Source organism: Anolis sagrei, chromosome 1 (genome assembly GCF_037176765.1).
Source record: "Anolis sagrei isolate rAnoSag1 chromosome 1, rAnoSag1.mat, whole genome shotgun sequence".
NCBI lineage: Eukaryota > Metazoa > Chordata > Lepidosauria > Squamata > Dactyloidae > Anolis > Anolis sagrei.
In genome coordinates, this window is record NC_090021.1 from 59,925,241 (window position 1) to 59,952,787 (window position 27,547).

Consider the following 27,547-nt stretch of genomic DNA (forward strand, 5'->3'; position numbering starts at 1 on the left):
GAAGGTGATGCTGAGGAACTCCTGTTCTACCCGGAACTATACCCTTCTGTGACTATATGGGTTGTTGATATTTCCTGAACCCCTCTTTCAAAGTCTCGTCTGTCAATTTCTAAGTTTCTTTTAGGCAGTGTTTTATTTAATTAATATCTACTCTCATCAGATATTTATCCATTTTCAACAGTTGTCAAGAATTTCTTGATTCATATCCATTGATTATCCTTCTCTAGATATTTTGACAGCTGAAAAGAACAAGCAGGAAAAAGTTTTTTTTCTGTAATTTATCTATTTTACCACTGAACGTCACTCTTTAGCAGCTCTCAGGTACCTAACCCACTTCTCTCCAAGCCAGAATGCACATGCTTTTTTTACCCCTTCCTAAGTGATCATTTTATATTGACAAGGGAAACACTAGAAATCATAATCTGGAATTATGATATTAAAAAGGATTCTTTGACTATGATAAATGTGAGAAATTGTGTGTGATTTCTACAGTGCTGGGAAGCTTCCTGACAATAAGGTGTAGAGTCATAGCTGTGAAGATGGAAAATAAGGTTGGAGCAATAATGCATCCCTGTTTGACACCTGATCCCACCTTAAATTGGTCACCCTGGGAGTCATTGCTGTCCAAGGCTGTTGCCATCATGTCATCATGGAGGAGCTGCAGGGTGTTCACAAATTTATCAGGGCATCCGATTTTCAGGAGAATGGTCATGAGAGGTTAAAAGGGGGATACCTTGATAATTTCCATAGTCTGTTCTTTCTCCCTTTTTGGAAAAGGTGTTTGTAATGGCATCCTTGAAGTCTGGTGGGCTCAGGCCCTCCTGCTTTAAAGATTTCAGGAGGAATCGCATCAGGTCCACTGGCTTTATTTGTTTTTTAGTTGGTTGATGGCTTTACTGACTTTCACCAAGGTAGGCAGTTCTGCAAGCTCATCCCTGGTTGTTGTTGTTGTTGTTGTTGTTGTAGTAGGAGAGAATCTCTTTGGCCATATTGAAACTGCATACTAGATGTTATGGCCATGCTCTTTCCAATGTGGTGCAATTGATATTTTGTCCTTTAAAAGTTTGGTTCCATTCAATGAACACAGAGAGTGTATGCCATGATTTGTTGAGCCACAAGTGATATTTGTGACTTTAAAGAATTCCTGTGCATTATGGACATGACAGTTGGATTTCTTGAGTCTTCTTTATCCACCAGATGTTCTTAAGTTCTTTGGATCTTCTTTATACCTCAGTTTTTACAGTAGTGCAGATCTTTTTTCCTAGCAGCAGAGTTGATGTCTGTTCACCATATTAGGAAGGCTTTTCTTTTCTTATCAATTATATGTTGGCTCTTGTTATTCCCATCAAACCAGTTTTGATGTTTCTTAGTTTGGTATCCAATGGTTTGTTCATAGTCTATAATGATAGCGGACTTCAGTTTATTCCAATGTTCCTCAACATTTTCAAGTGCTCATTTAGAGGGCTCTTGGAGCGATTGGATGTTCATTTTACAGGTGGTTTAGATAGATGCTTCACCAGGTTATTTTTGATAGCAAAGCCCACTCTGTGTATTCATCATTTGTGTTCAGACCATCCCTTTCCAAAAAAAGGTATAGGGTCCTTTTTCTTCCTTCCTTCAGCTGCCCTTCTCCTGCTCTTCGGGTCTCTTGGAATGCTGCTATATTGATGTTAAAATATCTTAGCTCTCTTGCAGTAATAGCAGTCCTGTGTTCGGGGCATTCATTGTCTGTGTTATCCAAAAGTTTTATTCATTCTTCAGAGATAACACATAGATACAAGGTCAGCTTGGGAGGACAAATTGACTACAGAATGTGCCAGTCTAGAGATTTCTTAAATCCTAGTCCAAAAAGTAACTTTCCCCACCTCTAGGTCAGCTACTTTAAAGTGCAGTTAAATAGCACCTGCAAGACAATGGGTTCTACATTTTGATGATGTATAAGTAAGTCATGATGGAGATGACTGTGATGTTTCTGTGGCATCTGATAAGCAAGCTATACAGTTTCTTAATATAGTAATCATGTTCTATCTTGGCTCTCTCATAGGCACTGCCGGCTTTCTCACTTTTTGTACAGAGAAGTGCAGTGACCAGAAAAAGTAGTGCAATCTGCCCTTGAATGGCAGTAAATCTTGTGCAAATATTAATGTGACATCCATTCTTTTATACAAGTAATTTAGTTAAAATCCTCATGATTAATTTGCCACATTTGCTTTTAGAACACGTTCATCTTTGCAGTAGCAAGGAAAAGCCTACAGCTACAAAAAATTAATTGCAGCAAACAAAGATCCTACACTTGTGACTAAGAGGAAGGCTGCTTTTTAAAATACTATGCCAATGTTGCTTCTTAAATCCTGTAAAATAGAAGCGTGTCTAGCCTTGGGCATTGCAGGAAGATTTCCGTCTAGCCAGTCTATGTATTTTATTCAGTTCATTCCCATAAATAACTAGTTGCCAAGTGCTTTGTAGTATACAAAGGCAACTGTCTGAATACCTTAGCAGTACCAGAGATCTCCTGGGCAATTGCTTTCATACCTGACAGCTCTCAACATCACAGTATTCTTCTAACTCTCTGCAAATATACTCCATACTTCAGTCTTTTTGCGGAAATAGATGCAGGGTTTCTTGTTAAGTTTTCCAGCCCTGCCTGAGTTTCTTTTAGCAGATTACTTCTCTTGTCCCAGTCACCAAGGTGATTTTAAATGACAGACAGATTTTCCAACTCCAGCAAGAAACTAGTGGTACTTCCTACTGAATAGATGCTGATATTTGACTGATTTCTACTGCTGCTGTATTAAAGATCTAGAATAGCACACAATGAAAATGCATATAATTTCTGAGGATTAATGGGATTTGGGAATGTAATTAAGAATACACAGCTATCTGTTTCCTATTGTCAGAATACTTTTCATTTTCATTTAAATGAAAATTTCACCAAATACTGTAATCCAGAATATTTTGAACCCAATTACTAGATATTACAGAGAATAACAATGTCTCAAATTCGCAGGAGATTTTGTGGGTACTAAATCAAGGATTTTCTATGATAACCAAAAATTCAGAGCTAGAAAACACATTTGGAACATTTGTTTTGAGTCACTATTTACCTTTTCCTTTTTTGTGGAAAAAAGCAATGCATATGATAAACTGTGATCTATATTGTCCCAGCAGTTTTTCTTCTATTGAAAATATTTGCATATGGCAAGTGTAGAATTTGGAGGCATTTTTCAACTCGTCAGATGACAATATTTTTGAAATTCTTTTTGTTTCTGTTTCTGTGGGAGTTCTATAGAATTGTCTCTGGAGGAACAAAATTAGTTTAGAGGATGGTTTTCACAGGCTCTGTCAGCAAATTCCAACACAGTCATATAAAGGATATGGAAAATATTTCAAAAAGTATCTAAAATAATTTATTAATAAAGAACTGAGATTTCTTTCCACATTTATTCCATTGCTTCGAGATGCTGTGAACTGACCGTAAATCAAACAATGTATGATGCATGTGGGAGGTTAAGAAAAAAGCAGTATGTTGCTTCAGTGATGTGCTAAAATTCAGTGATGTATTAAAGCTACAGCAAAATGGAACTTGGGATTGTACTATACAATTCTGTGGAAAAAAGAAGAGGGGATGAGGGAATAATTGCCACATGATGGCAGCAAATACTTTTAACCCAACCACAATCTCTCCAGCAATCTGAAAGCAGGTGCATCATTTTAGAAGGTCATAAGAATGATAAGAACAGTCTTGAGAAAATGGAAGAATGATTGTTCTTATCTTCCGACTCTTCTTAGCTGCTTATTTAAAAATGGAAATGGTCTATTATGAAGTACTTTAAAGAGAGCATGCAGTAACATTGAAAGCATTTGGATTGCAGTCCTGTAGGTGAATTGGGATCATACTGTTACTCAGTAACAGCTCCCAGAAAATTATTCAAATATAGTTATTTCTAAGTGGAATTGACAGAAATAGGTTTTAACTGATTCCTGAAAAATGTTCCTGTTTACAAAATAAACGAGAAGTAGTCAAGACTAGAAAAACAACTACAACTGTGTTTACTAACATGACACCATCTGCACTGACTTTACAGTAACTTCTTAGGATTATCACTGAACATTTGTTTCTCTTTTGTGGCATATCATAAACAGCATTATATGCTGTTGTACCATAAATTCTCAATATCAATGTAATCTAGCATGTCTGGCTATGTAACCAAGGTTGCATACACATACATATATTTGAAAGATGTTCCCGAAATAATAAAGATGTCATATTGAGTAGAGATACCCATTACATACCTGAATCTCTCCAATAATGCTTGAATTCTTTCCTTATCAAATTAAGCTATGCACAAAAACTGATTGTAAAAAGAATTTAACCCACAGTGGGTCAGTAGAGAACATTGTATAGCTTTTGCATACATCAAAATGTTTGTCACAGATAGTTGTCATTATTAATGAATTTATTAATATAGTTTCAGATATTGTTTTGTTCTTGTAGTAGATGTTTATATAGGTCAGTAGATTTGGAAAACTGCTGTAACTGCTCCTTGAGATTCTGCACTTATTAGTGTTTTTTTAAATCTTTGTTTTTTATATACTTCTAAAACACAAGAGTTTTTATTGGTTTTTAGTGTTTTTCTGACAATTCTTATTGGAGATAACACTGCAATTTTGAATTATATTTATATTTGTAAATATAGCATCCAGGTTGAAACTCATTTGAATAATGCATGATCAGAGGAAAGAACATGGGTTGTGGTTCACGAGGGGAATGAGCGGGTGAGTCTGGGGAAACAATATTTGTATTTTGAATTTTGTATACAGTATTCTATTTTCACACAACACAATAACATTTATACCACACACACACAAAAGACTGTGTTAGAAATTCAGTTAAGCAACAGGACTCTTAAGAGAATCTGGTCCACTCAGAAATGCAGAAGATGTATTGGCAGTGCTTGATACAGTTTTAAGTTTTTTCATTTTTTTCAAAAAGACTTATAACTCCAATTCTATTTTACTGTTATAAATGAGAACTGTATAAAATGTCCAACTGAAACTGATTTGAGGATCAGCTGAATACCATGTAGCCAGTATTTGGCTAATGACTGGTAATACAAAATAGAATATGGTTTCCATTACATCATTTAGGAATCCCCGGTTGTTTAATCAGTCCCTAAGACTTCTTTCCATTGACTTTATTAGACTCTTGAGCAATTAGTTATTTTCCCTATTTTTCTCTTGTGCACAGTGAAACCCATTTCAGCTCCTCTAGCACAACTACCTCGGAGAGCCAGGAAGCATCTTCTGGAGACCATGGCCCAAGTGCATTGCAACAGCAGCTCTTACTGATGGTGGCACGGAGAACTCTTTCTGAAACCCAACGGGTACTGTGCAATATCTTAGTCTTTAACTCTTAGAAAACAAAGACACGATGTGAATCTGTTCCAAACAAGTCCCATACATTTATTTACTTATTAGTACTGGATTTTGGCAGAGATCCAGAGAAATGTAGTGGATTGAGTGTTGGACTAAAACACTCAGAGATTGGGATTCATTTATACCAGCTAGTCATTTCAGGATCCTGTAGGCCTTGGAAGTACATGCCTGACCCACAGGGGAATGGTGGGAATAGCAGTGGGCCACTCTGCAAACCCAAAACAAAACACATGTCCACAGTCTGCCCAAACTGCAGGGCTGATCTGAGGTTTCATGAAAACTCTGGAGCATTCCCCAACTTTCCTTCACACAGCACTAAATAAAAATATAAAAAATGGTATGTAACATAACTCCTGAGTGAAATGAAAATAGACTCGTTTCTTTGAGGCACAGTAAGTATCAGGAAATCTGAAACAACAAAATGAAATGGATATATATGTTTTCTTGTGTGTCTATGCATGTGTACATATGGAGTGGTTCAACTGTATCCATTGTTAAAAGGGAAAAAGTATAGAATTGCATAACAGTAAGAATTATGGACACAATGCACAGTTCTATTAATCTGTATTTTATTTTAAAGCATTTCAGTGAAGACCTTGAAGATTCTTCATGTTCATCAACACAAAGAAAAATAAATAGACAATTTTACAAGTTTATTATATTTCCTGGAAAATGGATAAAAATCTGGTATGATCGACTTACATTGCTGGCTCTGCTAGATAGGTAAGTGTAAAAGAAATTCTACCTGGACTAACAGAATTTACAGGATCCCTAAGAATAGCATTTCAGATTTTGGGAGATCAGAAAGACATGGGTGAGTGCATGGTAGGCTGTCTGGTTTATCTCCCAATTTGATAATTGAAATGAAAGATTTTTCAAATCAATAGTCTCAAATATAAAACATGAATATATTTTAATGGATAAAAATCTGGTATGATCGACTTACATTGCTGGCTCTGCTAGATAGGTAACTGTAAAAAAAATTCTACCTGGACTAATAGAATTTACTGGATCCCTAAGAATAGCATTTCAGATTTTGGGAGATCAGAAAGACATGGGTGAGTGCATGGTTAGCTGTCTGGTTTATCTCCCAATTTGATAATTGAAATGAAAGATTTTTCAAATCAATAGTCTCAAATATAAAATATGAATATATTTTAAAAGCATTTGTTCTGATGTTTAGTTTTATATTTCATTAACAGTTTATTTTAATTATTTCTTGCTAGTAACCTTATTATTGATGTAGTCAATAAATCTAGCTTAAAGTAATGGATTTATGTCTTTGATGTGTTTACTTAGATCTAGAGCTTGGAAGCTTTACTGCACTGGGGAGTCTTAAAATTGTAGCCCCAAAAGTAACATTTCTAAGCTCTGGTACATAAGTCTTTTGAAATGTTGAAAACAATAGCCTCCCTGCTTCAAATTGTACATGATCAGAAAACCTGATTCATTTCAATCCAAATCTGATCTGCTCACATATCAAGCAGAGGTGGCAGTCTGCGTTTTAGATCATACAAATGTTTTCCTCATCTTTCAATTAATGCGGTGTGCTTTTCTTTTCCACTGGGCTCCAATACCAAAAAGAGGCTCAACTGGTAGTAATCATGGGTGTATTTTTTCGTTTTGCTTTATACTCAAATCAACCCCTACCTATACGGGACCAGAGGCTTAAAGAACCAAGTCATTTGCTATCTTGAGTGTTGGAAACATAGGGCGTAGAACTTGTGAGCAAGTAATGATCTCAAATGCCTACTTTAAAAATAGCTATCAGTTGGAAATTAATTCACATTAGGATACAAAGACAATAGTTTTTGAGTCTGACTTATACTTTTACAAGGTCTTGGTCTTTATCCTTCTCTGCCAAAGAGTGCTGATGCCTCACAAAACTACAAATCCCAATGGCAGATAAAATGGTGTCAAACTACATTAATTCTACATGTAGATACACACCAAACAATCTAATAACTCTGAATTTCCATACCTTCTGCACAATTTTGAACCCTGTTAAGATGTGAAGAAATCAAGAAATTTTCCAGATGCCATGCCAGCTAATAAATTTTAAAGTCTGAAGATGTATTGGCAGTGCATGCATGGAAGGCCAGTCCATGCATGCCTGAGATTTACTCAGTCTTCAGATGGTCATACAGAGTGCCTCCTTTCGCTTAGTTTAGTCTCCTCACAAACATTCAGGGAGACTCTTCATTGTGTTTCACCTATAGGAGAACCAAACTTTGAATGAGATGAAAGAGGCATTTCTCCTGTAGTTACACACAAATCATTTAACACTTATTTACATTGAGGGCAGTTTGCCCCCATTCTCGCTAATCTTTTTTGATGACTGGGCACTCTTCTCTTGCAGCACACTTTTTTAATACAAAGAACAAAATGTATTTATGTTGGGGCTCAACAGGTGCCCACGGTGGCACAATGGGTTAAACCCTTGTGCTGTCAGGACTGAAGACCAGTAGGTCACAGGTTCGAATCCGGGGAGAGTGTGGATGAGCTCCCTCTGTCAGCTCCAGCTCCCCATGTGGAGACATGAGAGAAGCCTGCCATAAGGATAGTAAAACATCAAAACATCTGGGCGTCCCCTGGGCAACGTTCTTGCAGACGGCCAATTCTCTCACACCAGAAGTGACTTGCAGGTTCTCAAGTCACTCCTGACACACATACACAAAACACTTGACTCTGATTGCTTTGTCTTGCCTTTACAAATGACATAATCTAATCTGATTGGTGCTTTTGCCTCATAAGACTGCAGCATAATATTTTGAATGCATGTATGAAATAGTCAGCTACCAAAGCTACTTTAGGAACGGCAGCTCTTTAGGAACAAAAAGACAGATTTTTGTGATGGAGAAGTATTCCCAGAGAAGTGTGAAGGCCTAATCTTCGACACATACAGAATTAAATATCAAAAAAACCCAGTTCTTTTTGAGAGTATTTGTTTTGGTAACAATATGTTATGTCATATAGGAGAATTATCCATGTGTTTCAGCCAGTCATCTTCCTCCTTTTTATTGCTTTAAAACAAAAGAAAGTGTACTTTTGGCAGAGTTATTTAGAATGTAGACGTCAATTACACAGAATTAGTGAGTTCTCAGAAAGAAAATGCTCCTGTGGGTTTTGAAATGTAGGGTTGGATAGTGGGTCCTGCTGTGCCTAAATTGTGTCTCTGATTGCTGTTCTGGTTCAGGAGTCGTATGCAAGTGTACATCTTCAAATTCATGGTTGCCTCACCCAGAAAGTCTCTCTTTTTTAATGTATTGTCGAAGGCTTTCATGGCTGGAATCACTAGGTTCTTGTGGGTTTTTTCGGGCTATAGAGCCATGTTCTAGAGGCATTTCTCCTGACGTTTCGCCTGCATCTATGGCAAGCATCCTCAGAGGTTGAGAAGGTCTGTTGGAAGTAGGAAAAATGGGTTTATATATCTGTGGAATGGCTGGGGTGGGGCAAGGAGCTCTTCCCTGCTGCAGTTAGGTGTGAATGTTTAGCTGATCACCTTCATTAGCATTTGAAGGCCTGCCTGAGTCTGGGAAAATCTGTTGCTGGGAGGTGTTAATCTGTGCCTGGTTTTTTCCTCTCTGTTGTTTAGCTGTTATAATTTTAGAGTTTTTTTAATACTGGTAGCCAGATTTTGTTCATTTTCATGGTCTCTTCCTTTCTGTTGAAATTGTCCACATGCTTGTGGATTTCAGTGGCTTCTCTGTGTAGTCTGACATGGTGGTTGTTGGTGTGGTTCAGCATTTCTGTGTTCTCAAATAATATGCTGTGTCCAGGCTGGTTCATCAGGTGCTCTGCTATGGCTGACTTCTCTGGTTGAAGTAGTCTGCAGTGCCTTTCATGTTCCTTGATGCGTGTCTGGGCGCTGCGTTTGGTGGTCCCTATGTAGACTTGTCCACAGCTGCATGGTATACGGTAGACTCCTGCAGAGGTGAGAGGATCCCTCTTGCCCTTTGCTGAACGTAGCATTTGTTGGATTTTCTTGGTGGGTTTGTAGATTGTTTGTATGTTGTGTTTCCTCATCAGCTTCCCTATGCGATCAGTGGTTCCCTTGATGTATGGCAGGAACACTTTTCCTCTGGGTGGATCTTCATCTTTACTCTCGTGGCTTGTTCTTGGTCTTGCAGCTCTTCTGATGTCTGAGGTGGAGTATCCATTGGCCTGGAGAGCCCAGTTGAGGTGGTTCAGTTCATCTTGGAGGAGGTGGGGTTCGCAGATTCTTTTTGCACGGTCTGCCAAGGCTTTAATGGTGCTTCTTTTTTGACTTGGGTGATGGTTGGAGTTTTTATGTAGATATCTATCTGTGTGTGTGGGTTTTCTGTAGACGGTGTGACCCAATTGTTGATCTGGTTTGCGGATGACTAGGACATCTAGAAAAGGCAGTCTTCCTTCATTTTCTTTTTCCATGGTGAACTGGATGTTTGGGTGGATGCTGTTAAGATGGTCCAGGAACCTGTTGAGTTCTTCTTCTCCATGGCTCCAAATGGTGAAGGTGTCATCCACATATCTGAACCATATCGTGGGCTTTTTGGTTGCTGTTTCCACGGCTTGTTCTTCAAAGTGTTCCATGTAGAAGTTAGCTATGACCGGGCTGAGAGGGCTCCCCATAGCTACTCCATCTTTCTGTTCATAGAATTCATTGTCCCACTGAAAGTAACTGGTGGTAAGGCAATGGTGAAACAGAGCCGTGATGTCTTCTGGGAACCTCTGGTTGATGAGTGCCATGGTGTCTGCTATCGGGACCATGGTAAATAGAGATACCACATCGAAGCTGATCAGTTTGTCGTTTGTATTTAGCTTGAGATTGCTGATTTTTTCTATGAAGTGGGCTGAGTCCTTGATGTAGTGTGTAGTGAGCCCAATATGGCTTTGTAACTGTGCAGCAAGAAATTTTGCTAGGTCGTATGTGGGGGATCCAATGGCACTCACGATGGGTCTGAGTGGGGTGGAGTCCTTATGGATTTTTGGGAGTCCATAAAGCCTGGGTGGATGGGCTTCCAATTTACATAGCTGTTGTCGTATGTCAAAGTTTATGGAGGAGTTCTTAATCAGGGTGTTGGTTTTCTTGGTTATTTTGGCAGTTGGGTATTGCTTGAGTTTTTTGTATATAGTAGGGTCCAGTAGTTTTCTGATCTTCTCCTTGTATTGTTCTGTATGCATGATAACTGTGGCATTCCCCTTGTCTGCTGGCATAACGAGGATATCCGGATCTGAATTCAGTTCTCTGATGGCTTGTCTTTCCTTCCTAGTAATGTTACTGGAGGGAAGTTTTGCCTTTTTCAGGATCCTTGCTGTTTCTGCTCGTACTTCTTCTGCTTCCTCCTCGGGGAGGCGATAAATTGCTGATTCATCATTGGCAATGATGTTTTCTACTGGGATCCTGGTGGCGGTTACAGCAAAGTTTCCTCCTTTCGCTAGTATAGATACTTGGTCTTCAGAGAGTTGTCTGTCTGTCAGGTTGATGATGGTCCGTGATGTATCCAGTTCTGGTTTCGGCTGTTGCTTTTGGCGTTTGTGGAATTTTTGTTTTTTTCTGTTGGTGTGGACAGCCATGTTTTTCTCCATTTTCCTGTAAGTGAGGTTGTCTATTTTGTCCCAGTCCTGGGAATTCATCTTCTGGCTGATGTTGATATGGAGGTGCAGCAATTCCTTGTCTGTGTTTGCGAGTTCTTTGCGGATGGTGTGAATTCTCTCTCGTAAGAGGTTGCGTTCTAGGCGGTCATAGATCCGATGAGCCTGTGGTCTCTCTTTTTTAATTTTCTCATTGGTTGGTGGAGGTGAATTCATCATAGCTTTTGTGGGAATTTGATTTGGGACATGCAGAGAAAGTTAACATCCTTTGATTTCACTTTAATTCTGTTGTTAGCACTTTGTACTCATCAAGACATTAGTGTTAATAAATGCTATGTGTTATTAAATTGTTTCCTTTGAAACAAAAATATTTCTATTTCTTCATATAGGACAGAAGATATCAAGGAGAACATTTTGGCAATTCTGCTTATCATCCTTGTTTCTTTTCTTGGCTTTGTAATTATGAACCAAGGATTTTGTAAAGATATTTGGGTCCTCCTGTTCTGTCTTATTATGGCAAGCTGTCAATATTCCCTTCTAAAGGTAAAACAAAGTTAATCATTTTTAAATTCAATTTCAGTCTTATAATTTGTTCAGAGATCCAAATTCCCATAGGTAATGTAATACCATAATTTTTGTTTTGCCTTTAGAGTGTTCAGCCAGATCCTGCCTCACCAATACATGTAAGTGCTAATAAATAATAAATTATTTGTCAGTGGGTTCAGTGGATTTTTCAAACTGCTTGAAATAAAGTATATTTCTCAATTGGTAGAATTTAGTTTTTTCAAACTAAAAGCATAATATTTTGACATCAAAAATTGTGTTGTAACTGCTATTGCTAAGGTTTGCTGCACAGCCATTAGAACAGAACATACTATGAATTACAAAAGACTAATAATAATAATAATAATAATAGTAATAATAATAATAATAATTTGTTTCTAGACCACCCTCTCTCCCTGAGGGGACTCAGAGTGGTTTACATACATATAAAAAGGTAAACATTCAATGCCACAATTAACATATACTTTCTCCTTGATAAATTTCCATAATCTTTGTAATTTGTATATCTAAGAAATCTTTTAAAATGAACACCAAAATATTACAAATGAGAAACACCACAATTAAGGAACCACTAGTGGATATTATGATATATAACAGTGTTATATTAAGTAGTCTCAAGCTGAGAACCATAGGATCTTCTAATTGCAGTAACAAAATTAGTTTATCCCTGGTGGGCAGAGCATTGCTTCAGATGTTAACCAGAAACATTGTATGGGAATGAGCATATATCTTGTATGTTCACTTTCCATGTAGCCAAATAATAAAATGACAGGAGGTTTTGTCATACTTAGGATAGGCGTACTGAGAGACTGCCAACTCTTCAATACCCAGGTGGTTCTCGGATTCATTTGACGGGGCCTTCCTATTGCTCCACATTTCTAAGGTTCACTGTCTTCACAGCTGTACATTTAGTGTTCTGGCATCCACTATGCATAATATTTTCTCAACATGCTCCAGTAATTTCTATTTTTAGGCACATGTTGTTGTTCTGCCTTACTATCTATTTAATTTTGTATTTTAATTTGTGCAAATTATATATTCAGCTGTGGTGGATGACTTTGAAATTTTCAGATCTGAGTGACTGACAAATAGTTGTGAATAATAAATATGATTAGTTCTGGATTCAAGTTCCAGTTTTAAGCAGTGGCTCGTGCCTCTCTATATGGCCTAGATTTGCATGTAGAAATTATATAGCTGAACCATCTGAGACATAATCCCTTGGATTGGGGAAAATAAAACATGGAGTTGTACTTGTTCATCACTTCCTGCTGCATATTAATTTTCAGGATTATCCGTTGCCCACTATACAGAGTTATAGTGATCTGGGTGACTAATATCACACTAAAATTCAATGACCCTTTCAACAAACTTTCATTATTGTTAGCTTTTGAAATTTTATATTAAGGATAGAAATTATTTATTTATTTATTTTGAGTATTTAGATCCTATCCTTCTCACCCCCGGAGGGGGACTCAGGATGGCTTACAAAGGGCAACCATTAGATGCCAACAATATACAAGTAAAGTATCACATTTAAAACAGCAATTAAAACACTTATGTACATTCAATTTAAGATAGTCCGCCAGTTCAAACTCATGGTCCAGGTCAGTCCATAGTCAGTCACTTGAAACAATCTCTTTCTAGTTGCTACATCTACTGCTGAAATGCTTGATCCCACAGCCAGGTTTTGAGTTTTTTACAAAAGGCCAAGAGGGAAGGGACAGATCTAATTTCATTGGGGAGGGCATTCCAAAGTCGAGGGGCCTACTAGAGAAGTCCCTGTCTCTCGTCCCCACCAGTTACGCCTGCGAAGGTGGGACCAAGAGCAGGGCCTCCCTGGATGATCTCAATGTTCTTGGTGGTTTGTAGAGGGATGTATGTCTGGACAGGTAAACTGGGCCGGAACTGTTTAGGGCTTCATAGGCTAAAGCCAGCACTTTGAATTGTGCTTGGTAGCAGACAGGCAGCCAGTGGGGCTGGCTAAACGGGGTTGTACGCTCCCGGAACTCCACTGCCATCTGTTGCATTAACTGAAGCTTCCGAGCAATCTTCAACGGGAACGCCACATAGAGTGCATTGCAGTAATTTATTTATTTGCATTGCAGTAATTTATTTATTTGTAACAAGAGTGTGGACTACTGTGGCCAAGTCAGACTTCCCAAGATACAGGTGCAACAGGCACACAAGTTTTAGTTGCTCAAAAGTTCCCCAGACCACCGCTGAGACTTGGGGTTCCAGGCTCAGCGATGAGTCCAGGATCACTCCCAAGCTGCAAAATAGAAATACTTTGAGATGACAGGCACTCTGTTATGAATTAATTTTATTGCAACTTTGACTTCCTGTATCTGTGTCTTACTTCCCGGCTATGCAAAATTCAGTGTTCTTTTTGTTTTGCTTAAATAGAGAAAAAGAAAGTATACAATCTATGCCGTTGAATTTTAGAAGGCTGATAACCCCTCCCTCATAACTATTTGATTCAGGGTTTATGTAAGAAATTTAGAATGAATCCAGTGGATATCTGCTAAAAATATCATTGATTCATTCTGTAGAGGTAGGCGTGTGTATGTATGTGTGTGTGTGTGTGTATGGGTGGCTATTAAATATTAATCTTCCTTTCACTGAATCACCTCATTTTGTCCTTGGGTTGCTTTGCAAGGTCTAATATACAAGAATCCTCTTGTTGTTCATTAATTTAGATCAGAAGGCTATGTCATTCCAAAGAAACCCCTCAAGTTTCCATCAATATGATCTTAGAGTTATTGTTTGTTACCTTTTGGAGGGCCAGAGCCTCCTGAGCTCTACTGTAATTTGAAATGCAGAGGATTAAATCTAGGATCTAGTGAAAACATGTGCTCTCCTAATGTCTAAATATTCTAAAGGCAGCATAACTTGTCTGATCTTGGAAGCTAAGCAGGGTTAGCCCTGGTTATTGCTTTGATGGAAGACCACCAATGAATACCAGTCAGTATTTCAGTAGAAGGAACTGGCAAAAACTTCTCTGTAGGTTGCTTGCCCTATAAAATTAATGAGATCACCATAAGTTGACAAGGAGGCACATAACACATGCATATACACTGATTTATAGCCTTTTCAAAAAATTCTAAGCATAGGCCTGCCCTGTCTTCTCATCAGTCAACCATACTAGAATTTAGATCAACAGCAATAGAGTTTTAGACCTAATGAAACAATATGGCCCCTAAACGCCAAGCCATGCTTTCATTTTGTCAGCAATGCTTCTTATACTTCATTACAGTAGGTCCTAAAATTAATATTTAATTTCATTGCATTTCTTTGCTCTACAAAACCAATTCCAAAAGCGGAAACAGTGCTGAAAGGCATTTCATGCTTAGTGGCAAACTAGGCATTGCCATTAAAAAATACATTAGTTTGTAGTTTGCACTCATTATTACATATGATATTCCCAGTGATTTCGAAGAAATAAATATTCAGACTTCACAAAGAGGTAATTTTCTCAGTGCTAAATATAAGTTATTTGTCAATTCAGTTGTATGCAGTAATATGAAAGGTAATCAAATCAGTTTCAGAGGCAGACATTAATAATGTGCACATTTGTTTTAAAATGAGAAGAAATTGGTTTAATCAAAATTGCATTATAATAACATCAACGTCTGATTCACTGGTAACGGGAAAGAGAAAGCACCTAATGATTTTTAATGAAAGCATTTTTCTTATGCAATACTGGGGATCAAGTTTGGGAACTACAGGGAAGTTTTGTTGAAAAACTAAATTATGATTTCTTGGGGAAAAAATGCTGTTAAATGTATAGTTAATTTTCCCCCATACAGACAGTCCCCAGGTTCTGGATAAGATAGGTTCTGTAGAGTTGTTCTTTAGTTGAATTTGTATGTAAGGTTGAACAGGTTTATTTTTAAGTGTAACTCCAGAATTTTTTGTTTTTGTTTTGGATAGCATAGAGGAGACTCCTGGAACATTTGTTTACTTGTCTGTGCCCCTATTCAGAAGATTTCACCTCACTTTCTATCCCTGTGACAATTGGATTTTGAAAATTTTAGGAAACAAAGCTTCGGTGGAGACACCTTTTCCCCATGATAGCTTTTACAGGAGTGAACTTCCCTTTCCAGGGGTAGATTTCCTCTCACTTTCTGTTGTCTCACCCTCATTTGTAACTAGGAGTTGCATGTAAGTCGTATGTTTGTAACTCGGGGACTGCCTGTATGTTTGTATGTTTGTAACTCAGGGACTGCCTGTAATTGATTCTTTGATCTTGATGTCCTTTAGAGCAGTTACTATTCTTTATACTATTCTTTATATAGACTTGTAGATCATAGGTTTCAAAATTTAATTTTAAGGCCTCTTAGTGTAGTGTTTGAAAAGTGTGGAGAAAGCAGCTAAACGGTGTTTTCTTCCTACATCAGTTGGCATTCAGTCATATTCAGAACTGGCAAAAAGTGCTTCTTTACACAATGGCCTCATTCAGACACATGATTTGTGGCCTTGAACATTAAGACTTGGTTAGGAAGGAGAAGAATAATGGTGGGGTTAAAGTCAATCTATTCAGTTCTTTCCATATTTGTATGTAAGAGCCATAATGCGTCACCATCAGGTACTCAGACATAGTATAGAAATCTGGCTTTTAATCAGATTCCATATCCTTTCCAAAATTACTTTTGCTGGGATAATGCTGGTTCCACAGTTTCTTCCTGCCTTGCCCTGGCCTCATCTCATAGAAACAGCCCACAGTACAGCTGCGAAAGACAATATTACAAGAGGCTCTTGAGGTTCTCACAGGAAGGAACAGCAAAATACTGTGGTCTTTCCATCTATATTACTTATGGTTAGAAGATCAAGACTTAACAATTGATTCTATCGTGAACAAAAGTGCAAGGTGTACTGCTAGTTCTATGTAGCAGAAATGAAATTGTTAAGAAGAACCTTTGTACATGTAGAATACTTATTTAAATTAGTAAAATTATTCAAATAATTTGTAGTGGCTTGGTGTTGAGCTTTACAATTTAATAATATTGAAAAGAAAACATGATGTGTAGTTACTGCTATCCTGTGTTGTTTAATATATACATAAAACTTGCTGTCCCATGGTAATATATATGTAATTAAGTTTTACTTCTATGTGTGTGGTGTGTGTCTAAAAATATTCCATAACCATTAAATAAATACATTTATCCATCTGCTTTTCCAGGGCCACAACCAAGTGATAACATACAGCAGGCCTGTATATTTTTGTGTATTGTGTGGCCTTATTTTATTGCTAGATGCAGGTTCTAAGAACGGAAGTCCACCCATTTTTACAGTATATGGCTTGAAAGTCTTCTCACCTGGATCATTTCGAGCAGCTAGAGACCATGTAATAGGTGAGTTTAAATTTTTTCTAAAATTGAGAATGGGCAAGTCTGCTGCTTTTATTTTGCAATGCACAGTCTCTTTATATTTTACTCCCTTTGAAAGCTGTTTTGAAACAGTTTATGCATTTATTCTCTGCATTCATGTGTAATGTAAACTTTCCAAATGAGTCTGAGGGAAGCATTATGATACCTTTCTCAATATAATTCTGGTGTTCGGAATATGACATGAAGATATAAGTTAAGGACTGTACTTGTGCTTGTACATGTGTGCGTACTCTGACACTTGCACACCCTGTCACTTGTACCTTTTTGATGCTGGTCATTGACCGTAATAATGTTTATTATTTTTTATTATTAAGTTAAGGACTTGAAGATAGGATTGTCTTTGGAAGAAGATCTCTTTGCTTTTAATATCTTATGAAAACATTCCTAATCTAGTTGGTTTTGAGGATGCATTTTAACAAATGTTGTAATGTTTATTGGTTCAGATTTTCATTTATCCTAAATTCGCAGAAGGAATATGAGCTATAGGGAAAATTAAACAAACATGTTTTCACTGTGTTGATGCTTTAACTAGTTCTGTTTTGTAATGTTTTTAGTGTATTTGTTAATTTTGAAGAGACTCGAGTAGGCAATTGAATGTTGCATACCAAAACAGAAAAGTGGGATAAGAAAATATTGTGTAATTGGCCTTAATCATGTCAGATGACCACAAGCAGTAATTCCATTGACTGACAGGAACTATTTTGATTATAGTTTGTAATTCAAAATACACTCATCTTGGGAATAATTCCTCTTGAATGCAGTAGACCTTACTGACATGTTTAGAATTGTACTGCCAGATGTACTGTACCACAGTTTGATCTGCATGACATACAGTTTCGCATGTGGCAGAACAGTTGTGTGATAGGAAGTTTTGGAAAAGTTTGGCATTTGAGGCAGAAGGATAAAGCAAAGAAGTTTAGCATTTAACTTTTACTGTTAATACAATCATCAGAAATTAAAGGAGTAAATCTAGTCCTCTCTTGACAATTATTTTTCTGTGTGCATTTATAAATTTATCTAAATACAAATGGTGCATAGAAACTTTTTATACATAAGGTTCTACACACAAATAGGTGCGTAAAACCTGGTCCATTGAGGAACCTGGCAAGCACAGGGGTCAAGGTCAGCCAACACTTTCATTGTCATGTCCCAGGTGGCTCTTGCCTGATAATCCAAGCAGAGTCTAATAAAAAAAAAAACCAGGATGAGCAAAGACATTAATTAAATGAAGAAATAAACATTGAGCCTTTTCAAGCTCTGGCTAACAAAACAGAAATGCAGCACACGGCTGAGTTAACACAATCAAAATCCAACGTTCCAAAAGTACAAACCATTGTCAGAGTTCCAGAGTCAAGCCAGATATTCAACATCAAACTAAAGTCCAAAGTCCAAAGGTACAAACCGAAATTCAAGTCCATAAATCAAGCCAGGTAGTCAGTCCAGAGTTTGGATTCAAGGTTTCAGGATACATAATGTTCAAGAAAGCATTTCAAGAACAGGGAGATTCCAAAGCAGGATTGCAGGAACAAGGTTAGGGTCTAGAGATTTAATCCAGGGGTAACAGCCAAGATCCAGGATAGGATTACCAAAGTATGATGTTACTGCTACCAAAGAAGTATCTCTTCCAGAACTCTTTTTATTCAGAGATTCTCAGCTTCTTCTCATTTCAGCAGGCCTTCACAAATAATCCTTGAAGTCTGTGATGCATTCCTCAAGAAGGAAAGGTCAGTCTGACCTCTTCCAAACAGCCAAGTCAAATTAACCCTTTCCAAACAACCAGCAGCCAAGCCAGGCCAGACAAACTGCTAGCCATGACACCCATAGAGCACTGAAAATATTAATCAGAAGCAAAAGTCAGTCAAAGATTACTTACAAGCCTTTCATCTAAGGAATGGCAAAGGAGGCAAAAATATAGTACATTAGGGCCAATGCTGGATGCAGAAATACTGCTCTAGCAGCTTCTCCAGCCAGATACTGAAGCTCTTAAACAGGCACTTGCAGAATTCAAGGCTTCACCCAAGGATCATGTTAAGGAAGTATTCATGAAAGGAATCTCTCCACATAAGGAGACCATTGCCTATGAAGAATCCTTTGTCGGAGCCATGTACTTCTGAATGTGAGCATTTTGAATGTTTGAATCCTATCACCTCTGGGGGATTGAGGGTATTTTCGCTATAGTGTTTGATGCAGTTAACCTTCATTTTGGAAGGGAGCGTAGACTCTCACCTCACCAAACTCATCTGAGAATGCATGCTCCTCCTGCTCTGAGGGTTTTCCTTCTTTCTCTCTAGGGGTGGCATGACAGATGGTTAGATTTTTTAAAGGACAGCCAATAATAATAATAATAATAATAATAATAATAATAATAATAATAACCCACCTCTCCCTAGTAGTTGATAGAGTCCCCCCTGGGGAGATAGGGTGGAATATAAAATTATAATTATAATTATAGAAGAAAGTATTTAAGCTTGCATAGGGTTTTTTTTTGACAAGGTACAGCCCTCTTCTACACAACTGTGAAAGGGAGCAAGAATCTTCTGAACCTTGTAAACCTATCTCCTTTTCTTCTAGATTTTGTTTTACAACAATAGGGAAAATTGCAAATGATATCTTTTTTCCTAATTAGCAGGACTGGCATCTATATGATTTCATCCCAACATGCCATTCATAGTTCTCTCATTCTTTCTCCATTCACTATGGCATGGCTTATCTGCCAAACAAGCAAGCAAACATTTATTTCATTATTTTTGTCATTTAGCCCCTTTCTTTCTAAAGATCACCTCTTTGCTTATGGGACATAATTCAGTGTATTTCCTTTTTAAACATTGAGTTTAATTTCCTGTCTAATTGGGCAGATGATTCCCTTATTGCTGAAGAATGGGCCTTTGACTCCAGCAGATGTAGTTTTGCTACTTCATTGGTTGCTTAGAAACCTGTTGATTCAGTTTGCATGACACTTAGTGCTTCGCGCTAGATAATCTAATAATTATAAGTTTGCTGATGAAAACACAAAGCCATCGTGAAATCCCCTTCATAGGTAGCATGCACATCAGGATATAGTTCTGTAATCTTTTCAAAATAGTGTGCCACCCAGCCAGGAAGTGAAGCAGTCCAGGTAGAGATAGAGAAATTGGACCCTTACTCTTTATCAATCATGTTCTAAACTGACCTCCATGTTTGCTTTTTAAACATGAATGTGAATCTGTTTGAACAATTGTGAGATTCATAAAATCATGAAATATCTGTAATGCAACATAGAAAACAACTTCAAAATACAATCAAATAAAATTGTGACTGACCCAATATGCCTAACTTGCAACACACCATGAAGCAAGTATGTTTATACAGGGGGATATTCAAAGAAAAAAATGAAATAAGCTGTTGTGTTATTTTCACTGGCCACTATCTTAGTCACTGAAATGTCAAGAGGGAAAGTAGAAAAACATAGTCAATGAAAAAGAGGTAGGACTGGATTGTTTACAGAAATGGAAGTTTTAATATTTCAGTATATTACTTTTGTTCCACGTGCATAACAATCTATGTTGCCAGTTATACGTACTTAACTGCCAAAGTAAACAAGACTAGACAAGCAGAAATAGTAGAGAATGGTATTGGCCATCTAAATGTTCCTGAGGAAGATTTTAAAAGGATTGGGCCAGTAAGCTTTAATTTCTGTATACTTTTAGGATTCTACATAATTTTTTTCTGCCCACAATCCCCCTTCCTTGCTCCTAAGAAAGATATTGGAATAAAAGAATAAAGGAATTGGCAGCAGAAATAGCAGCCAAGGAAATGGAATCAAAACGAAAACCATCGAAAAGAATAGAGAGACAACTGTTGGCACTAAAACAAGAGAAAAACCATGTGGAGTTAGAACTCCAGTCAAGACAAATGAAATTTTTAAAACAACAGACTTTTGAAAATGCGAATAAACCTGGTAAATGGTTAGCAAATCAAATCCGGAAAAAAAGACAAATAAATTATATATCTAAAATAACAACTGCAGACAAAGACTTGAGGACGGATAAAGAAATCATAGAGGAGTTCAGGAGATTTTATACTCAATTATATACAAAGGACAATATAATGAAAGAAGACATTATGGAGTACATAGGCCAAATGAAGCTAGATAAAATAACGGATGAAGATAGAGAAGCATTGAATAAAGAGATATCTGAGGAAGAAATTGAAAAAGCAATTAATAAAATGGAGGCAGATAAGGCCCCTGGACCTGATGGGTTTACGGCGGGATTTTATAAATCCTTCAAACAACAGCTATTACCAACACTTAAAGTTATTGTAAATGAAGCGATGAAATATCAGAAGGTACCAGATTCTTGGAAGGAAGCGGAGATCACAGTGATACACAAAGAAGGCTCCCCGGAAACAGATATTAAAAATTATAGGCCAATTTCCCTCTTAAACACGGATTATAAAATATTTGCAAACATCATGGCCACAAGATTAAAACTATTCTTAAATAAATGGATTGGAGAAGAGCAAACAGGTTTTCTGCCAAATAGACATATGAAAGAAAACATACGCAACGTTCTAGATCTTTTGGAATATTATGAGATGAACCATCAAAAAGAATTCGCTATTCTATCAATAGATGCAGAGAAAGCTTTTGATAATTTGAATTGGGATTTTTTCAAGATACTAATACAAGAATTGGACATGGGGGAAAAATTTAATAATGCTATTAATGCGATCTACGAATTTCAAAAAGCTAAAGTGAAAATAAATGGTCAAATGACACAAGAATTTGAAATAGCAAAGGGTACCAGGCAAGGGTGCCCATTATCCCCATTGATTTTCATAATGGCAGTGGAGATCCTAATGAAGAAAATTAGAGAAGATGAAAAGATAAAAGGAGCGAAAATTGGAAAATTTGAATACAAGATACGAGCGTTTGCGGATGATCTATTAGGAACAATTGAGGATCCGGAGAAAAATTTACAAAATTGGATAACTAAAATAGAACAATTCGGAAAAGTGGCAGGCTTTAAAATGAATATGAAGAAAACAAAGCTCCTATTTAAGAATGTGGAAAAGGAGAAACAAGCAAAGATACAACAACAAGTGGGGATAGAGAGTGTTAAGAAAATTAGATACCTCGGAGTCTGGATTACAGCGAGAAATGGTCAACTTCTGAAGAATAATTACGAAATAGTTTGGAAGAAAATTCAAAAAGATCTACTAAAATGGAATTCTTTAAACCTATCACTTCTTGGCCGGATATCTTTAATAAAGATGAATGTTCTACCAAAACTTATATTTCTATTTCAAAATATTCCGATAATAAGAAATCAAACCCTATTCAAAAAATGGAAGAAGGATTTATTGAAATTTGTCTGGAAAGGAAAAAGGCCAAGAATAAACTACATAAATCTGATAGATAAAAAATCTAGAGGAGGGTTGGGATTTCCTGATTTGAAGACTTATCATGAGGCATGTGCTCTGTCATGGATAAGAGACTGGATGACGTTAGACAAAGAAAAGTGTTTAAATTTAGAAGGCCATGACCTGAGAGTAGGATGGCACGCATATGTTTGGTATAATAGAGAATTAAAAGAAAAAAACTTTGGTAATCATTTTGTGCGAGCCTCCCTACTGAGGACATGGATGAGATATAAAGCTCTCTTTTACAAAAACACACCATTGTGGGTCTCAGCAATGGAGGCACATCAAAGAAGATTGTTAGGATGGAGGGTTTGGCCAAGATATAAGGACATCTTGGTAAAAGGGAAAATGGAGATTAAATCTTTTGAACAACTCAAGAACTCTTATGGCAATATAACTTGGTTACATTATTTACAAATTAAAAAATATTTCAAACAAGATCAAAAAATTGGTTTTGACTGGGAAGAAAACACATGGGATAAAGTATTAAGAATACAAAAGAAAACAGTGACAATACTCTATAATAAATTGGTCCAATGGCAAACGGAAACTGAACAGGTGAAAACATGTATGATTAAGTGGGCCGAAAATTTAAGACGACCCATCCAGTTTAGAGAATGGGAGCAAATATGGAACAAAAAGTTGAAATATACATATGCCATGGACCTGAAAGAAAATTGGTATAAAATGTTTTATAGATGGTATTTGACACCGAATAAACTTAGTCATATGTATCAAAATGTCTCAGATAAATGTTGGAAATGTGGGGAACAAACAGGCACATTCTACCATATGTGGTGGACTTGTAAGGATACAACTAAGTTTTGGGCTTCGGTCCATGAGGAAACACAAAAGATGTTGAAGAAGAGATTCAAAAAGAAACCTGAGTATTATTTATTGGGATTTACAGATTCGGATTTTAAACTGGATGAGAATGAAGACAAATTATTTACATACTACACTACAGCGGCAAGGATTGTTTTTGCCAAATATTGGAAGAATGACCAAATACCGACCATTGAAGAATGGTTGGAGAAAGTTAAAGAAACAAGAGACATGGATGAACTAACTTTTTTGATGAGAAGAAATACTGGAAAATCGCTAAAGAGAACAGACTGGACCTTTTTCTATGACTACGAAAAGAAACTTAAAGATAAAAGTTTTAGAGGACAAGAATAGATAAGTAAGTTGGAGAAGTAGAGTGAGAAGATCCTGAGGTTGGAGTGGAGGTCATTTTAGATTAGTTTAGGTGTTTTTTGTTGTTGTGTTTTTGTGCTACCCTTCCTTCTTTTCTATCCTCTTGTTATTGTTCCCCCTCTTTCCCTGTGTTGATTTATAAAATGTTTAATAAAAATTATTTGGAAAAAAAAAAGAAAGATATTGTGTCATTGCATTCATTATTCTGACGAGGATTGTCTTTAAGAGTACCAGCTCCTGTAGCATGGTTTGTTGTTCTAGGAGATAGAAGCATAGCTTTACTTCTTTGCTCTCCTCATTGCTTCATATTTAACTTTTAAGAGTGATCAATTGGAATAGGATGGGAAACAATTAGTAAATAGAAGAGGAAAGGTGTGCTTATCTGAACCACTTAAGATAAAAATGTACAGTTTTTCAAGTCTTTGAGTATGTGTGTGTGAGACACTTTTAGTTGTTTGTGCATATCCTAGAAGCAGAAATTTCACTGTCAGTTCCTTTGTAGTTGTTCTGCCCCGATTAGACCAGATGTCAACCATGTCATAATGTTTCAAGGAATAATCTCCAATATTACTATTTTAACATGTCAGGCCCTTTTAAATAAAACCAAAAGACTGAAATATGCAGTTTGTCTACTTGCTTCTCATTGAATATTTCATTTAAAAAACTTTTTATATATGAGACTTTCAGATGTAACCAGTAATTATATTTTCTGTTTGTATATGTGTTTAATTCCAGGTTTTTTATATTGTTTCCCTGCAATTTCTCTTCTTGGCCTTTTTCCACAAATCAACACTTTCTGCATCTATCTGTTGGAACAAATAGATATGTTGCTATTTGGTGGTTCTGGTAAGCGGTTTATTATATCACATATAGTAAGAATAGAAGAAGAGCCACGTTAGACCAGCTTAAACAGTGTTGTGCCTCGCCTTTAGGCACGAGGAGAGGTGGATAACAAATACAATTGATAATGGTGGTGATGGTTATTATTATTAAAGGCATCTTGTTTCTTACAATATCAGAGCATGTACTAGGAGATCATGGCATTGATACAGTGAGCAGTGTTGCTGAAGGTTTATCAGACAAACCCAAAAGTAATAGCAAGGGTGAAGGTCATCAAATCTGCATTAATAAAAGTTGACTTCTATACCAAATTCTCAACGAAGTTATTAAAAAAAAGTTTGTATAGCTAACAACCATCCATATTATTGTTTACCATCAGCCAGAAAAAAAGGGAAGAATTGGTCAGTTCTTGTGAATATGTTTACTTTTTTGGAAAGCAAGAGAGAAAACATGTTTTCTCAGCACTACATTTCCCACACTTTCATTATTTTGTTTGAATTTTTCAAATATACAATTAGATTTCATTGTACCCAGATCTGGGACTTTCTGCATGTATCTGTTGGAACAAATAGATATGTTGCTCAGTCTATACAAACAGGCCCAGGTCTAGCCGAATAGTCCACAAAGATGTCAGACATTTTGGATTCTTCAGATCCAACACCTTATCTGCTTTCATGATCTAATTTAACTCATCTCAGCCGAGAAGCCTGACACTAACATTTGGAATAAAGTGGCGGGAATCTTTGACAGTTGTGATTTATTCCAGTGTAACTATATGCCGAATGGAAATAATGTTGATTTCTTTTTTTTAAGCTGCTGCTGGGATGATATCTTCACTATACAGTATTTCCCGAAGCTTTATCGTTGTGACAGTTCTTTATTTATTCTGCTTCAATGCAGTAAAGGTAAGGAACATATCAGCAATTACCATGTGTCTAGTATCATTTTCTTTGTCTTTTTGCAGTCTTGCTTCTGCCATTGTGCTGGTTTCTAATGAAAGGGGTGGAGAACTTTCAAATTGTGACATTGTACATATGCACGTGTGGAAATCTTTCATAAGACATTACACGCATTGTATGTTGGAAAAGAGACTTTTCTGTCATTTCCTCCACTAGCTAAGAAGATTGTGCTTTTTGCCATGAATAAGCTTGGGGCTTGGGATTCTTCTGAATCGTTAAAAGGGAGCATTGAAAAGTGACTGGAGTTGGGAAGCTCTCTATGGGATTTTGGTGGAGAAGAGTAAAATGTAATGCAAATTGATTCATTTGTATGGTTTTAACTGAGGTTTCAAATTGTCTCTTTTGTAAATAGCATTAAGGACAAACCCTTTCAACATGTCCGGCCATTTATACATCTTTTCACAAAATAGTTTTCTAAATTACACCAGGCAGGTGGCTTTGTAGATAAGCAATCTTGCCTATAGGCTAGACTTCACACTGCTTTGAAATGTGCTTATAATGCTACCCTGAAGTTGGAGAGCGCTGTGAGAGATTTACAAGATATCTACTGCAAATTACCGAAGACTTTCTGTTAACACAGAAAAATCACATCTAATTTGAATTTTTATTACCCTATCCTTCTTGAAGATATTCTTAAGGAGAATAATTAAGTGTACAAAAATGAAATCACTCATTTTATCTTCTAGTCATCACGAACCTGGTATTGGACAATTCATACCATTTTACTTACTATGAAAATATGTGCTTAATGTGATTTCTTCTTTTGCTGCCTATTCAGGGTATACTTCAATACCTGATCAGTAAAAAGGACATTCACAGCTGAATAAAATCCCACATTATCTGCTTTGAACTGGAATATATGGTCTTGGTCCCACTGGCCTCGCAAATGCGTCTGGTGGGAATGAGGAACAGGGCCTTCTCAGTGGTGACCCCCCGCTTGTGGAATTCGTTCCCCAGTGAGATCAGATCGGCGTCCTCCCTCCTTTCCTTTAGGAAAAAACTGAAATTGTGGTTTTGGGACCAGGCTTTTAGCTAGCAGGCACAACGGCACTTTGGACATTGAACTGGACCATATGGTTGTTATGATAATGGAAATGGTTATATAACTGTATGAGTAATGTTATTGTTTTTAATCTACTGCATATTTATGGTTTTATATTGTTGTTATACTGTGATATTGCGGCATCAAATTATTGCCAGTATTAACCGCTCTGAGTCTCCCCTCAGGGGTTGAGAAGGGAGGGGTAGAAATGTTGTAAATAAATAAACAAACAAATGGCAGTGTGGACTCTGATAAACCAGTTCAAAGCAGATATTGTGGGATTTTCTGCCTTGAAATTCTGGATTATATGACTCTGTAGAAGGACCCTTAGACTCAGAGTTGGATGAGCAATCCAGTCCAACCTCTTCTTCATGTATTCCCCATGGACAATGAATGACCGTTTTGATCCTGTAGGCCAATATGGGTTTCATAGAGAACTGAGAACTGGAAATAGCAAAGAAACTCCTGAGAGATGAAGGTGTATAATGTTTAAAAGCAACAAACAAATCAAAAAGTCATTTCAAAGCAGTTGGTAGTTACAATTGTCAAGGATTAAAATTGAGAAATTTTATGCAATTGCATTTTGAAAACAAAGCTGTAAGTTTCTACTTGTTCCTTTTCCAAAAGTAATGAGTGCAGACAAATTTTAATGAGTGGCAATGACAGCTAAATGGCTTTCAAGTAGGCAACAGTTAATAATGTCAGTGAGTTTTCGAAAGGAAAGCAGGATACAAAATGCAAAGAAAGGACATTCATTTTCCCATTGCTATTGCATTTATTAATCTGAAATGTAAAACTCAATGGGATTGAAGCATGAGAAATAAAATTTCATCCTGTGCAGAAGTAACCAATGTTAAGTCCCACATGCCGTAGGCTATATGTCAGAGTGAGAAACTGGCAAAAAAGCTTTTAAAGTATTTTTTGCCTAAGGAAGATATATACATACACAAGCAGTTATGTTTGTGGCCAGCACAACAACTGTAATATATACCTCATACCCCTTGTAGTCCACTTGTGAATGCTGTAAATCCAGTGCTGTGTAAATGGATTCCCCTTCATGCAGCAAGACTTTTCCCTAACCTCTCCTCCTTCTGCTATTTTTCTACACTTCCAAACATAGGTAGCAACTGTGACAGGGTTGAATG

The 27,547-nt window shown here is 36.9% G+C and overlaps 1 protein-coding gene across 3 annotated transcripts in view; it reads left to right on the plus strand.

Annotated features, from left to right (window-relative positions):
- Positions 1–27,547, plus strand: part of PCNX2 (pecanex 2) — a 124,928-nt gene that overhangs the window by 17,250 nt on the left and 80,131 nt on the right. For all 3 annotated transcript variants that reach the window (XM_067465206.1, XM_067465214.1, XM_067465223.1), the window contains exons 9-15: positions 5,249–5,384; positions 6,017–6,159; positions 11,400–11,553; positions 11,661–11,693; positions 16,754–16,925; positions 24,297–24,407; positions 25,215–25,306. In XM_067465206.1, coding sequence (XP_067321307.1) covers positions 5,249–5,384; positions 6,017–6,159; positions 11,400–11,553; positions 11,661–11,693; positions 16,754–16,925; positions 24,297–24,407; positions 25,215–25,306 — 841 coding nt within the window. The remainder of the gene's footprint in view (positions 1–5,248; positions 5,385–6,016; positions 6,160–11,399; positions 11,554–11,660; positions 11,694–16,753; positions 16,926–24,296; positions 24,408–25,214; positions 25,307–27,547) is intronic.